General features: G+C 44.7%; 1 protein-coding gene across 11 annotated transcripts in view; it reads left to right on the plus strand.

Moving 5' to 3' along the window:
- The window catches only part of PTPRE (protein tyrosine phosphatase receptor type E), an 87,100-nt gene that overhangs the window by 25,617 nt on the left and 45,289 nt on the right, over nucleotides 1-16,194 (plus strand). For 2 of the 11 annotated variants that reach the window (XM_069020270.1, XM_069020271.1), the window contains exon 2: nucleotides 295-377. The exons of 8 other annotated variants lie outside the window; for them this stretch is intronic. In XM_069020270.1, the coding sequence (XP_068876371.1) occupies nucleotides 298-377 (80 nt within the window). In that variant the 5' untranslated portion in view covers nucleotides 295-297. Of the gene's footprint in view, nucleotides 1-294; nucleotides 378-2,859; nucleotides 2,941-16,194 lie in introns of those variants that run through there. One more of the 11 variants, XM_069020278.1, reaches the window with a different exon arrangement.

Genomic DNA, 16,194 nt, shown 5'->3' on the forward strand with positions numbered 1-16,194 from the left:
AATCGAGTTGTATATTGTTTATAAAAATAATCCCTGCAGGTCCATCTTCTGCTGGCTCAAAGGCACTTTAAAAAGGGCTTTGCCATATCTTGGTAGCACATCTTGGGAAGTCATTTAGTGAGCAAATTACCAGTTAATTGCCTTGATCTGCTGGTGAGAAAGATGCTCAAAATGAACTGTTCTTAATCATGATATCAGAATATCTGTTCTGTTCTATTAATTAGCATGCTGGGAAATAGGATATGTTTTTTAAGGAAGCTATTTAAGCTGATCTCGTTTGCTTTTTATTTTTAGTTAATGCCTTTAGTTGGTTCCCTGAAAGAATCAGAGCTCTGGGTGTGCGAGAGGCAAAGGAACATTTCCAGGACCAGTGCATGGTAACACTAAAGATTTTTCTGTGAAATAAATTTTGAAGTATCTCTCAGGATTTTCTGTTGGCTGGAAAGCTTCTGTTCAGACATTGTGGGGTTCATTTCATAGGATGTTTATGATTTAATTTCACCTCTACAAAAGCACTTTATGGTTTGTACCTGACCTGTGAACAGAAGGTCCCTTGGGAGCCAGTGTGGTTCCATTTTGTGTGGGTTTGGGGTTTGTTCTTATTTCAAAATGCTTTTTTGCAGACTAGGATTGACTTAGCATTGACCTGAGTTTAGTGACCATGAATTTTGGGGATAATTGGACTTGACTTTTTGCTCTCCAGAAATACATACTTTAAATATATATATGTACATATATACACATACATATACATACCTATCTCTCTCTTTATGCAGCTTCGTTCTGCAATATGGCCAGAAAGCTACAACAGTGAAATCCGTGCAAAATCAGCCAGAAATGAGATACAATCCCATTATTTGGTCCAGTTTATTTTTCAGCAATGTGAGTGTGATTCTTTTTTGGCCTTGCAGGAAAGGGACTAGGTACAATTGGAATCTTTCAGAATCCTAGACTTGTTAAGGTTGGGAGAGAACTGTAAGATCGAGTCCAGCCATTCCCACAGCACTGCCCCATGTCCCCAGGTGCCACATCCACAGATCCCTCCAGGGATGAGGACTCCAGCACTGCCTCAGGACTCTGTGTCAGGGCTGGACAGCCCTTTCCATGAGGAAATTTTCCCTAATATCCAATTTAAACCTCCCCTGGCACAGCTTGAGGCCATTCCCTCATCCTGTCCTGGGATGCAGAGCTGACCCTCACCTGGCTCCTGTCAGGGAGTTGTGGGATGAGAAGTTGCCCCCTGAGCCTCCTACTTAAGTATAAATAAATAAAATTAGGGATGTGATTTTTGTTCAGAGCTGCTCGGGTGCTGCTTCTGCTCAGGCTGAGATCAGCTGTTTGAGGCAGCTGCCTTGGAAAATAATGCCTTCAGCTGGAAAAGCAGATCCCAGCCACCAAATCCGTGTGCCCCAGGGCAGGCGTTCCCTGCCTGATGGGCAAGGAAGGGATGAGTTTCAGGCACAGACTGCAGAGCTGGTAGGAAATGCAGCTCCTTTCTGTTTCTCTCCCTGCAGATGTACATTTTTATAGATTTTTTTTTTTAATTTTCTTTTTTTTCTGTGGAAAAGTGTGTGAGCAGCCCACAGTGCCTCCTGAGATGGAGATCTCTGGGATAATCCTCACTGGAGCGGACAGTTCTGCCAGACACAGCGTGCTCAGAGCTGTGTGAGCAAATTATCCTCATTTTCCTCTCTTGATGGGAAGAGATTGACTTGGAGCTCACAAAATCAGAGCTACCAGTGCGTGGGTTTGCAGCTGCCAGGACAATTTCTGGCCAACAAATCAGTTCAGCTCTTCCATCTACTGAGGCTTTGAGTTCAAAAATCTTCCTGAGACATCACATTTATCTGCCATTTTTCCAATTTTTCCACAATTAGCAACTGCCTAAGGAAAAAGCCTTGTGGTTGTTACACCCACAAAGCACAGGGGTGACCTCTCACCCCTCCTTTTCCCACCACCCTCCTCCAGATGAGTTGCTCTGGCTTCCCAGGATGTGATTTCCTTGCTTTTGTACATCCAGTAGGCTTTAAATGAGCTTTGCCATCTCTCAGAGCGTGATCTTGGTCCTTTCAAATGCCTGGAAATAGTTCTCCAGAGCCTGAAAATATAATGTAATTAAAGTTATTCTGTCTGGGAGATAAAAACTTGGTTGCTTTTTTTTTCTGGGGGGATGTGCTGCTCTGCTTTGGTTGTCTTTTCCAAACACAGAATTTCTGTTCTTGATGTTTGTCTGCACACATGAAGATGTGGAGATGAGATTTGGATTTAATCTCCTGCAAACAGTGTGTCCAAACCAGGTTTTGGAGGGGGGGAAAGGAGCTGAGCTTCAGTTTCCCAGCCTAGGTTTTCCCATGGCAGCTGGTGTGGGATTCTTCTGATTCCCTCTGTAGGGAAGAGGGAAAATTGCAGGAAAAAAAAATTCCTGTGACTTCCCCTTCCATCCTTCCCCAGTCTTTGCAAGCAGGGTGTGATGAGGCTGAGGGCTGTCCATGGAATATTTTATTTAACTATACCCCAAGTAGATTTTCTCTGATATTTCCTGGGATGCAAGTACGTGGCCAGATCCTCTAGTGAATAAAAGAGGGATTTCACTTTATTGCAGCTTCAGCCAGTCATTGATCAGCCTGAACGTTTATTTTCCAGTCACAGGAGGAAAATTTTGGTGTTACAGCATGGCCAGAGCCTGTCAGGTTATTCCACTGAATCCGTGGGATGAGCTTTTATCGCATGTTTAAGCCACAAGCAAAATATTCAGCAGTCAGTTTTCCATTCTCAGGGTGGGACTACGCAATCTGAATTCATTCTATAAAAAGCTCTCCCGTTTTTTTTGGCTGATCTATCCTCAAGACGAGTCTGACAGGCAGCAAATTCAGCTGATCTGAAAAAATGGGTCCTGTGGGGCAGCAGCTCTTGGGCATCTCTGCACCAGTTGGAAAGGAGGTAAATAAAAGGAAAATAAAAAGAATGTCTAATGTGTGGCCTTGGTGAAACGTAGCTCAGCTAGTTAGGTTGAAGGACTGAAAATTAACCAAAATTACCTTTATAAACTGTCAGCTGATTGATTTGGAATAGGATCTCCAGGAATATTAAATAAAAAATAAAAATATTAGAGGAGGACTGTGGAACAGCAAAATATGAATAATTGGGGGAAAATATAATTTGGAGGATCTCCTTCCTTAGTCTCCTGGGCCTGTATTTTTTTACTTTGAAATGTGTGTGACTTTTCTCTATGAAACTGGGACTGTGGTTTGGGCTTAAAAGTGTGGGGATGTATTTGTGCTTTGAGTGATTGTGGGCCAGAATGTAGCAGGGGAAAAATCCCCAAGATCTGTGGAAAAGGAAACACACAGAGCTGGAAGGATACTCGAGATATAGTTTCAAGTATCTTTCAAGAAATACAGAGAGACTTGCTTTGAAAGTTTCCTTGTTTTAGAGCAATTCATTTGTTACAGTGTGGGAAGCAATTACTCAAATCATGAGATGAAAATGGAAAACAAGCAGAAGTGAAAATATTGGGGGGGTTGTGTTTATAAATGACCCTGCTGGAGGTTTTGGTGATGCTGTTGTAAACCTGTCCATCTGAAAAGGTTGTTCAAAGGAAGTCAGGTTGACTGCTTTGGTTTCGTATCCTCTGGGGCTTAAAGTGTCATTTAAGGCATTTCAGAGTCTTCCTGTGTGGTTTTGGTTGGAAGGGACCTTAAAGATCACCCAGTTCCATCTCCAGCCATGGGCAGGGACATCTTCCACTACCCCAGGTTGCTCCAGCCTGGCCTTGGGCACTGCCAGGGATCCAGGGGCAGCCCCAGCTGCTCTGGGCACCCTGTGCCAGGGCCTGCCCACCCTCCCAGGGAAGGATTTCCTCTCTGTGTGATATTCCCTGGAGAAAGGCTGGGAGCAGCCAAGCTCTGTGCAAGCGTTGGCTGGATCAGCGACTGTGTTAGTGTGTGCTGTGTCTGGGGACACCTCAGAGTCCCTGGAATGCCTTGGCAGGGCACAGAGCCATTCCCAGGATCCCCGTGATGCCTTGGCTCTGCTGCGGTGTGAAATGTGCTTTTCACCTGTCATCCCCTTGTCCCCCTGCTGGTGTTTTGTCCTCAATGTGTGATGTGAAATGAGTGACCCAAATGCCACATCAGGGCCTGAGTGGCCGCCAGCCCTGTCTGGAGCACAGGCCCCGGGTGTTTGTGCCTCTTCAGTGGCGCTGGGGCCACCAGCAGGTCCCAGTAAGCACAGACAGATGGTCCGGGCAGAGGCAGAGCCCTGCCAGCTCTCTGTCATCAGAGGACGCCATAGTAAACAGTGGGCGAGATAAAAGGCTCATTTTTAATTAAAAACAAAAAAGTGAGAATCCACTCTCTCACAAAACAACTGGTTTTACAACAGGAGGACCTTTCCAAGGCCAGGATTTCAGTGCATGCTGCTGGTGCTCGGCACGGAAGGAGCCAAGGCAGGACGTGTGGCTGCCAGGCTGGTCCAGCCTGTGGGTTCTGCCCTGGCTCAGCTGCTGGTTTGTTTAGGAAAATAAAACCTGCACATTTGGGACTCTGTGTCCTGCATAAATGCTGCATTTCTATTTTATTTTTAAGCCACTTCTTATTTCCAAAATAGAAATATAATTCTCTTTGATCTTAGGTCCAGGATGCAGCTCAGTCCAAAGAATTATTCCCATGGTTACAAGCCACACTTCACCAAGGGGTATTTTCCACCCAAAACCATTTTCGGATGGAACTTCAGCATCTCTAACTGTAATGGTCAAATCCACAGCTTTGTTATGAGTTTCAGTCCAAGGAGGTTCCAGATGGGACTGTCCTCTGTGTTTTATGGTGCCTTAGAGGCAGCTGTCAAGGACTGCTGGGAAAACACTCTGCCTTTTTTTATTTCTGTCCTCAAAAAAACCCCAACCCTTTATGCAAAAATCCAACTTGCAAAGTAAGGAGGAGACATCAATAATTATAGAAATCCCTTACAAGTCTAAAATTAGGTTTTTGGGAGCTGTAAATACCCTGAGCATCACTCAAAACTCACTTGTGCTAAATATTTCCCAAGAGGATGTTTCTGTATTATTGCTGTGATTATTGTGCTGCTATTCACATAGAGTTTTCTTCTCTTCCTTAATAAATATGTTCAAAAGGAGCAATCATTTTTAATGCCATGTCTTGAGAAGAGTTTTTAAGGATTTCAATGGGAACTGGCTGTGGATGCTCAGTGCTTTGCCAGGGCTTTAGGATACACGTACATTTGATACAACAATGCCATCAGGAATTGCACTGATGATTTTGAAACACATTAAATAGCAAAATATCAGTTTATTCTGCAGGAAGCTTGACAGCAAATGCATACTGATGCTGACACCAGCTGTCATTGGAAAGCAAATATTCTCTGGATTGTTTATTTGTAGGCAGCAGCAGCGATGACAGCAGCCGATAGGAAAATCAATAGCTGGATTTTCCATCAGCCCCTGCCTCTTGCCAAACGGCTTCTCCTGAGTGGTACTGCTTCAAATTAGCATCTGTTTGCACACTTCTCTGGTAATTAGTGCTGTCAGCATCTGAACAGAAGGGAAGGTTGATTGTGAGGCTGGGCAGGCCCTGGCACAGGGTGCCCAGAGCAGCTGGGGCTGCCCCTGGATCCCTGGCAGTGTCCAAGGCCAGGCTGGACATTGGGGCTGGGAGCAGCCTGGGATAGTGGAAGGTGTCCCTTCCATAGCAGGGGTGGCACTGGATGGACTTTAAGGTCGTTTCCAACCCAAACATTCCATGATTCTGTGATTGTGTGTTAGGAGCAGATGGGATAAAGAGCAAATCCAACAGTGAGGTCTGGTGGTGGCTGGGTTGGGACCCATCCCTGTGTTCTCCCCCAGCCTGCTGCTCCCATGGGTATCCAGGCAATCCTTCCTCAGTACCATCCTCACTGGTGGTTTGGGGTTGAAATCGCCTCATCTCTTGATTTATCTCTCATTTTATTTTCCCAGGTACCAAAAATCCATTTCCTCTTCCTCCTCTCTGAATGATGCTTCAACCTTTACTTCATTGCTTTAAGTGTAATGCTTAAAATTATCTGCTGATTAAACACTGCATTGCCATTTTTTTTTGTTTGAAGTCCAGCCCCTACCAACCTCTTTCTTGTCTCCTTCAAGGGGAGAAGTAGAGGAGGATCTACGAGGACTTTGTTCAGCATAAGCAGCGGCAAACTGCAGCCTCCTGGCCCCACCTGCTAATCCTGCTGTGGGGAACTCTTGTACAGGCTGGGATTTCTCTTCCCACTTGAGCTGAAAGCAGATTTTTGACCTCTGATACAACGTGGTGGTCAGACCTGGAAAGGTCCCAGAGAAGTACCAGAGGTGCCTTGTTCCCTGTGCTGGACTTTTCCTTCAATGAAACTTCCAGATTTTCCTTAAATACACTCAACTACAGCTGTATCCCCAAAACCTGCTGGCATCCATCCGCTTCCATCCAGTGCAGGAGTTTCCGTTTCCTTCTCCCTTCCTGCCTGTGTTGGAAGTGCATTTTTCTCTTCTCTTTCACCCACTTAATCCCTCCAAACGGTATTTGCAGCAAATGAGGCAGTGATTTACTGCCCGAGGGGTCAGGCAGAAAGAGGGACAGTGCAAAAGCAAGGAGCAAGTGCCATTATTTGTGGAAAAGAAGCGTCTCTTGAAGTTAATTGAGGTGTAGATGAACTCGGTTGCACTCATTAGTGTCAGTGAAACTGAATATGCAATTTGCTAATTGCGGTGAGGGCACACAACTCTCAGCTCCAGACTGCTTGGGGTATTTTTAGCTGTTCCTTTAGTCACCAGCTTCCACTTTTGTCTGTTCCAGGCACCGGTGGGAAAACACAGCAGCCCTTTTCTCCAGCAGGGTCACGCTGTTCTGAGGAGATTTCTTTTTCACTTCTTTTTTTCACATAAATGGAAAATACAGCGTTTTTGAGCTCTTAGAGCTATTCTGGTGAATGCTTCTTCCCATCCCAAAACTGTGATGTTTCTTTCTCTAAGTGTCAGCTTTTTGAGGATCACTGGCCAGGTGACAAAGTCTGAGTTGAAATGAGAAACCATCACTCATGATAAGCAGCTGAATATTTTCCCTGATGAATTCTCTTCTCTCTGAACTGCAACAGGAGTACACTGGATGGTATTTACGGTCCCTTCCTGCCCAAACCATTCTGTGACTGGGCTGAAGCTTTTCCTTGGCTGTGCTGTATTATGGCTCATCCACAAATCTTTCCTGTTTTTAAGGAATTTTGCTCGTTTTCTCCAGGTAAAATTGTTCAGAATGGTTTGAGGTTGCTGGACTGGTTGGTAGGGCCCAGACTGATAGAACAGAAATGAGGGGATCAAACATCAGCCCCAGCTGAGTCTGGGCTGGAATGGAGCAGGAACATAAAGGAAAGCCACTCCTGTTTCCCAGGTCAAGCTGCAGCAATAATTGAGTGTATTCAGCTGTAGAGCAGCAAGGTTTGCAGCTGATGGGTGAATTTGGGATGAGAAGGGGAATGTCATGTACAGGAATGTACCAGATGTGTTGAAATGGTACAAACAAGGTCTGGAGCAAGCAGAACCTTTCATTTGCATGTGCTCTCACTCTGTGGGGTCAGAAAAAACCTTGGCATTGTAAGTTAGGGAATATGGACCTTTCAGGTGGTTTATTCATGATGATAACCTTGTACAGCGTTTTTCTCCTTCAGAAAGGCAGCTGTGATATCCGTGTGATGCTCATTGATGTGAACACTTAATCTAACCCAGTCTGTGCACAATTGAAATAAAAAAGCAGAATAATTATTCATTATTTATTTATTTTTTTATTATTTAACAATATTATGCTATTAAATATTATTTGATACATTTGTTCTGGTAATATGATTTAAAAATATTTATGTAACATATGTAGTTATTTAATATTTATTACTGCAAAGTAGCCGGGCTTCGCTGTCTGCTGCAGCAGCACTTGAGCATATGTTTGCTGTCAGCTTGGCTTGCAGAGGAAAACCTTCATGTTCCAAACCAACCACCTCTTGTGGGCTCTGTGTTTTCAGGAGGGGCCGTAGCAGCCCTGAGAGCTTTGTCTGCAGGCAAAATTCCTGTTTCACTGCTGGGGGTTCCTTTTCCTTCAGCTTCTTCAGGATTTTCCCAGTACCATTTGCTGCGCCCCATGATTATCAGTATCTGCGTGTGTCATGGATTTAGGATTTATGAGTGGATTATTTTGATTACTGCTGTGCTACCTGGCTGATGTTCACTGATCTCTCGGAGGTGCAGGAGTCACTTTGCTCAGCAAGACAAGGGGCGGCTCTGCCAAAGCCCAGCCAGGCGTCTGCTCATCGTGCTGACAGTGCTGATGTGCAGGATAACCTAAAAACACACTTTTAACCAGCTTCAGCTGAATTGATGTGACCTCTTTTCTTTTCACTGTGATCAGTACAAGGCAAGGAGGCAGCTTTAGTTGTTAATTTTTGTTTTCAGCCCAGCCCTGTCACGTTTGTGTTCGGAGGGCACCGCGTTTAACAGGCCTCTGTTGTGCTGGGGCATGGGGGACAAAGTGACACTGTGGCCACGAGCTGCAAACCAGTTCACTAGGGATATGGAATTGGCTTCAAAATGGAATCATTAAGGTTGGAAAAGACCTCCGAAACCATCAAGTCCAACTTCCAACTGAATCCCACCCTGCCAACTCAACCATATCGAAAAGTGCCACCTCCAGTCATTCCTTGGACACCTTGAGGGATGGGGACTCCATCACCACCTTGGGCATCCCCTTCCAGTGTTTAACAGCCCTTTCCATGAAGGAATTCTTCCTGGTGTCCACCCTGACCTCCCCTGGCCCAGCCTGAGGCCGTTCCCTCTCCTCCTGTCCCTGTTCCCTGGGAGCAGAGCCCGACCCCCCCGGCTGCCCCCTCCTGTCAGGGACTTGTGCAGAGCCACAAGGTCCCCCCTGAGCCTCCTTTGCTCCAGCCTGAGCCCCTTCCCAGCTCCCTCAGGAATTCTCCAGCCCCTTCCCACCTCCATTCCCTTCCCTGGACATGCTCCAGCCCCTCCATGTCCTTTCTTTTGTGACCCAAAACTGCCCCCAGGACTGGAGGTGCCTCCCCAGTGCCCAGCACTGCTCTGGGCCTCATGACTTCCCTGGGGTTATGAATTCTCATTTTTATGAAAGAAATAGAACAAAACCAAACCCACAGCTTGTTTGGGAACTTCTTGATTTGTTTGTGGGGGTTTTTTTGCCTTTCAACTTTGTAAGCATGTCTTGGCACACAGTTATCCTAAGTTTGGCATCAGGAAGTGTTGAAGTTAATGCTTAGTCTGACTTTCCTTCATTTAATCATGTATCTTTTATTGAAAAGATGTGACTCCAGGATGTAAACTGGTTTGTGCTGTATTTTCATCTCAGATTTTACACTCTGAAAGGCGAAGGTGCTTGCAAACTGAAATAATTGGGATTAAGCAAAAAAAATATAGAAGAAATGCTGCATTAATTACACTTATAAAGTTATTAAGTACAAGATTAAAAAAGTCTGTTGCAGTCTTCAGTTTTATGTACAGCCACATGATATGTGTGTATGAGGGGTGTATAAAATCACACCTCTTTGATTCTTTGAGGGAAGTTTAAAGTTTTTGGGGTGTATTTTACAAATTGGAGGAAGTATCCATGCATCCCATCATTTCCTGAATGTGAAATCCCTGCTTTTAACATTGAGCTCCTTTGCCACTCCTCAAGGTATCAATTCTCTCTATTTCTTTGTACACAAATCCCTGAAATTTGTTTTGCTTCTGGTCTTTCTTTAATCAGGAAGTTTTTAAAGTATCTAAGAGCACTCAAACCCGTGTAAATAAAAATGGGGAATTTGATAATTGCAAAAGCAGCATGCTGGTGAGTCACAGCTTCTTTTGCATAGAATTACCATTTCTTTTCCTCCAGAGCTCAGAAACTGAACTGTGTAAGGCAATACCATCTGATGCTGCATATGGCATTTTAATAACACCTATTTCACATGGCTTCTGCTTAGCCAAGCCCATCAGTGTGAAACGGAGAATTGGGAAGATGTATTAGGGTTTCTAATGGAAAGTCAAGTTTGCTTGGTAAGCTAGATCATGAGTTTGATTTATTTGATTTATTTTTAATTTAGTTCTCTTTATTTTAAGAAGAGTGAGTCCTGTGCAAGTGGGGAACTATTCCTTGTGGTTATTCAAACCCACATCCAAACCTTTTTAGGTATTAAAGGCCCTCAAAGCTGCCTAACGAAATTTTCCAAAGTGTCAAAGCACCAGAATCCAGATCTAAGATAGAGGATTTTTCCATCCCTGGAATGTCCAAGGCTGGGTTGGATGGGGCTTGGAGCACCCTGGGGTAGTGGAAGGTGTCCCTTTCCATGGCAGAATGAGCTTTAAAATCCCTCCCAACCCAACCCATTCCATGATTTTTCCCCTTCCACAGGAACATTTCTACTTTATTTGAGGACCTGATGTGGTGTCTCACACCTGTGCTGTTTAGAAGTAAATGTGAAGCAGTTCTAGATTATAAATATTGTGAATTTATCTGTGGGAAAAGTACTTTTCTCACAGACACTTTAGACTTTGAGGGACCTTGCTGAAATATTTTTAGCCTTCTACATGATTTGGGAAGTTCTACTTTCACTGAAGTGTCTTTAAAAAGAGTTCCCAAGATTTACTGTGAGTTCAAGAAGATAAGGAGCAATCGTGACTCAGGAGAACACAGGAACTTTTTTTTGTAAGTTTAATCTTAGCATTGGGCTATTTTAAAAAGATATATTTAAATTACATACATTTAATTAAATCTGCCTTTCATAAGGTGAAGAAGTTGGAATTGGCAATAAAGCCCTGACCTCTGCCCCTTCTCTCCCATTAATAACTTTTGAAGCCTGTGATGGTTTTCCTCTGTTTGTTTATCCATGGCAATAACCTGACAGAGGGATCAGTCAGCTCCCTATGCCACTTCCTTCCTGATGAAGTGGAAAATGTGGGGTTTTTCCATGAATCTGTAGATAAAATGAGTATTGAATATTCATCATTTTGATCATTCAAACCTATTCTTTTAAAAATTATCATTGCTAGATGGCAGTGGTGGAGTTTCTGTCCTTGGAGGGATTTCAAAGCTGTGTGGATGTGGCACTTGGGGACATGGGGCAGTGGTGGCCTTGGCAGGGCTGGGGTTGAGCTTGGTGACCTTACAGGACTTTTCCAACCTGAGCAATGCTGAGAAATGGGATTTTGGGATGCTCCACACTGGCCTGGAGCAAAGGAGGCTCGGGGGGGACCTTGTGGCTCTGCACAAGTCCCTGACAGGAGGGGGCAGCCGGGGGGGTCGGGCTCTGCTCCCAGGGAACAGGGACAGGAGGAGAGGGAACGGCCTCAGGCTGGGCCAGGGGAGGCTCAAGATGGATATTGGGAAAATTCCTGCATGGAAAGGTTTGTCCAGGCCTGGCACAGCTGCCCAGGGCAGTGATGGAGTCCCCATCCCTGGAGGGATTTCAAGGCCGTGTGGATGTGGCACTTGGGGACATGGGGCAGCGATGAGGTTGGATTTGATGATATCAGAGGGCTTTTCCAGCATCAATGATTCGATGAACTAAAACCTCTCTATTTTTTTAATCAGAAGTCAGCATGGCTGAACCCAGCATTCCCATTTGCAGTGCCAGGGTAATTCCCTTCCCTAGGAGATGGAGAAGAATCCCTGGCCACGCTTGAGGGGGAAGTTGCTCGGTGCCGTCTGTAACCTGAGGCTGTGGCACACTGGAACAAGCAGCTCCCCAAGGACACTTTACAGTATGAACAGGGTTTGAAGTGACTTTTTTTTCAGAGAACTGTACCTAAATTAACATCAAACCAGAACAGTTTTAGCTGATCCTAAGCATTTCTGGGAATTCTCTGTGAGTTTGCAGTGGAGTCCTCAGAATCTGTGAATATCACATTAGTGATAATAAATATATAAGTATAAAATACACATCTGAAACAGCCCTAAAGAAGACTTAAAGATCATTTTAATGCTTTTTGGCTGGAATTTCCAAAGGCTTTGCTGGGTTTGCAGGGAGAATTCCAATAAACATGTATTGGCTGTATCAGCTGCATTAACCACAGGGATGGGAAGGGATTGTAATCCTTTGGTTAACAAGGAGGGAAAAGTATTACAGGCTTAGCTCTTCCATTGCCAGGGGCATTAGGCTGCTTTCCACAACGTGCACCAGTCTTTCCCTAAAGTTGAACGTAGGAAATCCCTATTTCTTGCTCTTTCTGAGGCATTTCAGCAGATCCATTCAAAAATTCTGCCCAGCTGCAGAATTTTCTATTTTCTATTTCTATTTCATTTTCTGTTTTACAGATTTCCCTGCAGTTACTCACAATTAAAACGCTATAATGAAGCAATTTCAATGTGGTTACAAAGAAATCATTTGAGTCCAGTGTATTTACCCTGTGTGGGCTGAAGAGCTGCTCTGCAATGCAAATTAATATTGAATATTGGTTTTTCCTGTTCCAAATGGCCACATAGGTTCACTTTCCTCGGAAAGCCACAGATTTCCTGATTCAAAGTTTTTGTCCTTGTTTCAAATGGAATTCCTTCCTCTTCCCCAGATTTCATTGGTGCCTTGCTTCTCTTGTGTGTATTATGCTGCTTTATTACCAAATAAAAATTGGCTTACTTTCAGCTAAATAATATACTGTTGATTAAAAAGAATTAAAGATGATAGCAGTAGAAAGACAAATAAAAATCCTGGAAATGTCTCAGAAGTGAGTGTTGAGGCATCACAACAGTGTGCTTTGACAGTTATGTATATAGAAAATGTGCTGTTTTCTCAGGAATTTTCATTTTGAGGAAGAAATGAGCCATAAAGTTCAACTTTCAGATCCATATGTGAGTTTTAGAAATGACACAAGAACGTTCTCTTTTTTCCAGGGTTTGTTTTGACGTCTTTTCATGGTTTTGTTCCAATGTTGAGTTAAAACATTGGTGCTCTGGTTTGAATCATGGAATCCCAGACTGGTTTGGGTGGGAAGGGACCTTAAACCCCATCCCATTCCACCCCTGCCATGGGCAGGGACACCTCCCACTATCCCAGGGTGCTCCAGCCTGGCCTTGGACACTTCCAGGGATCCAGGGACACCCTGTGCCAGGGCCTCCCCACCCTCACAGGGAAGAATTTTTTGGGATTAACTCTGTGTCTTTGAAATACTAATCCCTGCCTTTTGAGGCAATGTGTTGGAATTATTGAAGTGATAAATTTTGCTTGGAATAATCTATTTAGCTGCTCAAATGCCAAGAGAGCTAAATAAAGCTGAAAATTAGTCATTTATCTCTGAAAAATGTTAGAACCAAGGGCCATGGAGTCGCTTTTAGGAGAAGGATCGAAGCTTCACTGGAGCAGGTCAGTGTGTGGATCTCATTGTTACTCAGCTTTTGGAGCTAACAGGATATAAATATCCAGGAAGGAAAACAGAAGGTCAAGTGTAAACCTCTCACATCAAAGGAGGCCATTCAGCATCTCCCAACCTTCACTCTGCTGCTCTCTGAGGAGAAAAACGTATTTTTTTTTTTCCTTTCATAATGCAAATAAACCAACTTAAACCCAAAATCTGTGCGTTTAGTGGGGCTAGGAATAGTAAAAGGTGGGAGTTGGGAAATGTGTGGATGGAGTGTCAGGGATGCAGGGGTGGTGCAGCCCAGGGGCAGGAGCAGTGACTGACACCCAATCCTTGTGCCACGTTTTCCTGGGAAGGGTTTTTGAGCTGTCCTCTGCTCAATGGGAGTGAGAATGTGCTGTGTTTAAATGTGTTTTTTTTCTCCTGCAGATAATATTTCCAAGGAAACTCAAAATGTTGTGACACTCGGCGAATTATAACTGCAGCGGAAAGAGTTTATTTTCTAAATATAGTGCTGGTATTTAATTTATCATTCTCTGCTCTTCTTTGGGGCAAGAAAAGCTCCCTCTCCTCAAGTTCCTGAGCTGCTGAATATGACTACGGAGTGTGTGGGCAGCAGTGGAAGTCATTTGTAGATTTGGAGGTTGTACATAAGTTTTCCAAGCTGTTCTCCGACCCTGCTCAAATCCCGTGGGATCCTGAGGCAGGGCACTGGAGCAGCGCCCAGTTTGCCTGCAGCACCCAACTGGGAGGGGCTGGTAAATTTGGTAGACCTGGACCTGCAGGAACCTGGAGAATCCCAATGGGAATGTGCCAAATCCTGCCTTTGGGGAGGCATCCTGCCTGCAGCAATGTCACTGCACATCGAAATCTGCTCTAGGACCTGGCTCAGCAAAGCTGCCCTTTGCTGGACTAACCTTAGGAGACTTGGCTTTAGCCCTGTCTCCTACATCAGTGCTTTAAACATATTTTTTTTAAACAGGAGCTCTTGCAGAAATGGTTTGGGATTTCAAGTTTGGCTGTGGGCATGCAAATATTCCTGACGGCTCTTCCTGGCTTTCCTGTCACCAGATTGATGCATTTCAGACAATTTGCACCCTTTGGCACAATTTTGTCCTTTATGGGGGTGTAACCTCCTAGGCTGAAACACTGAATGGTTAAAGGGAAGAGGTAGCAAATCAACATTTTGGAAAGAGGCCTAAAATAGATGAAACTTTTCTGATTATCCAGACAATATGACCCTGGTGAAGGTTGAGGACTCGCAGTTTTATGAGACAGTGTGCAGTGGGATTTCCACAGCTGTGAGGCCAGCTCTCCCAAACACAGCATTTATGGCACAAACGTGTGGCTTTGAGCAGCAGTGAGTAACGTGGATTGTTGTGGCCAGCCTGGGGAGGAGAAGGTTGTGTGGAGACCTTGCAGCACCTTCCAGCACCTGAAGGGAGTACAAGGAGGTCAGGGAGAGACTTGTCATCAGGAATTTTAGTGATAGGACAAGGAGTAATGGGTTCAAGCTGAAAGAGGGGAAATTCAGGTTAGAAATTGGGATGGAATTCCTCCCTGTGAGGGTGGGCAGGCCCTGGCACAGGGTGCCCAGAGCAGCTGTGGCTGCCCCTGGATCCCTGGCAGTGCCCAGGGCCAGGTTGAACGGGGCTTGGAGCAGCCTGGGATAGTGGAAGGTGTCCCTGCCCATGGCAGGGGGTGGAACCAGGTAATCCTTAACACCCCCTCCAGCCCAAACCATTTTATGATTCCATTTCCCTGAAGGTTTCCAAATCCCAGAGCTGACCAGAAAACCAATTTCAGTATTGAAAGTTGCTGTTTATATTTAGGTGTGACTGAAGAAAGAAAAATCCTGGTGCAATTACTTAGCAGGGCCATCAGAACTCAATCAATCCTGCCCTTGGCTGTCTGAGCTGATGATCCATGTTCTCCAAAGATGCAGATTCCTGTGCTTGGAGTCAGTGGCACAGTTTTGGGGAAGGCGGGGAAGTCATTGACCTAAATATGTGTTTATCTGAGAACTGCTCTGTTAAAGGGGAGGTTCTAATCTTGATCTTAGTCCTCTAAATCCGCAGCAGGTTTGGAGATCTCCAAGGTTACAGCACCCAATAAATTGGCGCCGATTTTTCCTGCTTTATTCTGTGTTTATGGCACAGTTTCAGTTTGTCACTGGTTTGATTTAACGTGGATTAGTGTGAAGGTATGGAGCAGATCTGAACCGATGCTGGACTGATACCATACTTTTCATCAGTTTTTCATTAATATTTTGGTGATTTTTTTGGCTGTAACAATTCAAATTTCCTTAGGACTCAGAAGCATCACGTCCAGGAACATTTTTCTTTACTCAGCTGCGCTGTCAATAATTTCTACACGCTGTGAACAGAGACTTTCTGTTTTCTGCTGTTCTCACATTTGTAAGTGGCATCTCTAATGCACTAAAGTGGCTGCAAACGTCCTCTCTGGGGTGTATTTTAGTTTTTTCCACTTGAACTCCCTTGCAGCTGCCTGCCAGCCTCTCTCTGCACTCTTCCTGTTACCTGCCCATCCCCAGAGAGCCCTGAGGCTGCTGGTTGTGCTTTGGAGAAGAAGTGGTGATCGGGGAGCTGGATGGAAAGGGGAGGCAGAGCAGTGATGGGTGTGTTTGCAAAGGCCTCGTTACTTCTGCACAATCACAACACCCAAAAATTGGGATATCAGCTGGGGACTGTCCTTGCCTGTTCCTTCCCTGAGCATGAAGAACTGTGTCAGGGCATGGCTTTAGGGGGGGTTGTTAGTAAGGAATTTGTGAGGATGAAAATCAAATTAAAGAACAGTTTCATCAA

Source organism: Aphelocoma coerulescens, chromosome 6 (assembly GCF_041296385.1).
Source record: "Aphelocoma coerulescens isolate FSJ_1873_10779 chromosome 6, UR_Acoe_1.0, whole genome shotgun sequence".
NCBI lineage: Eukaryota > Metazoa > Chordata > Aves > Passeriformes > Corvidae > Aphelocoma > Aphelocoma coerulescens.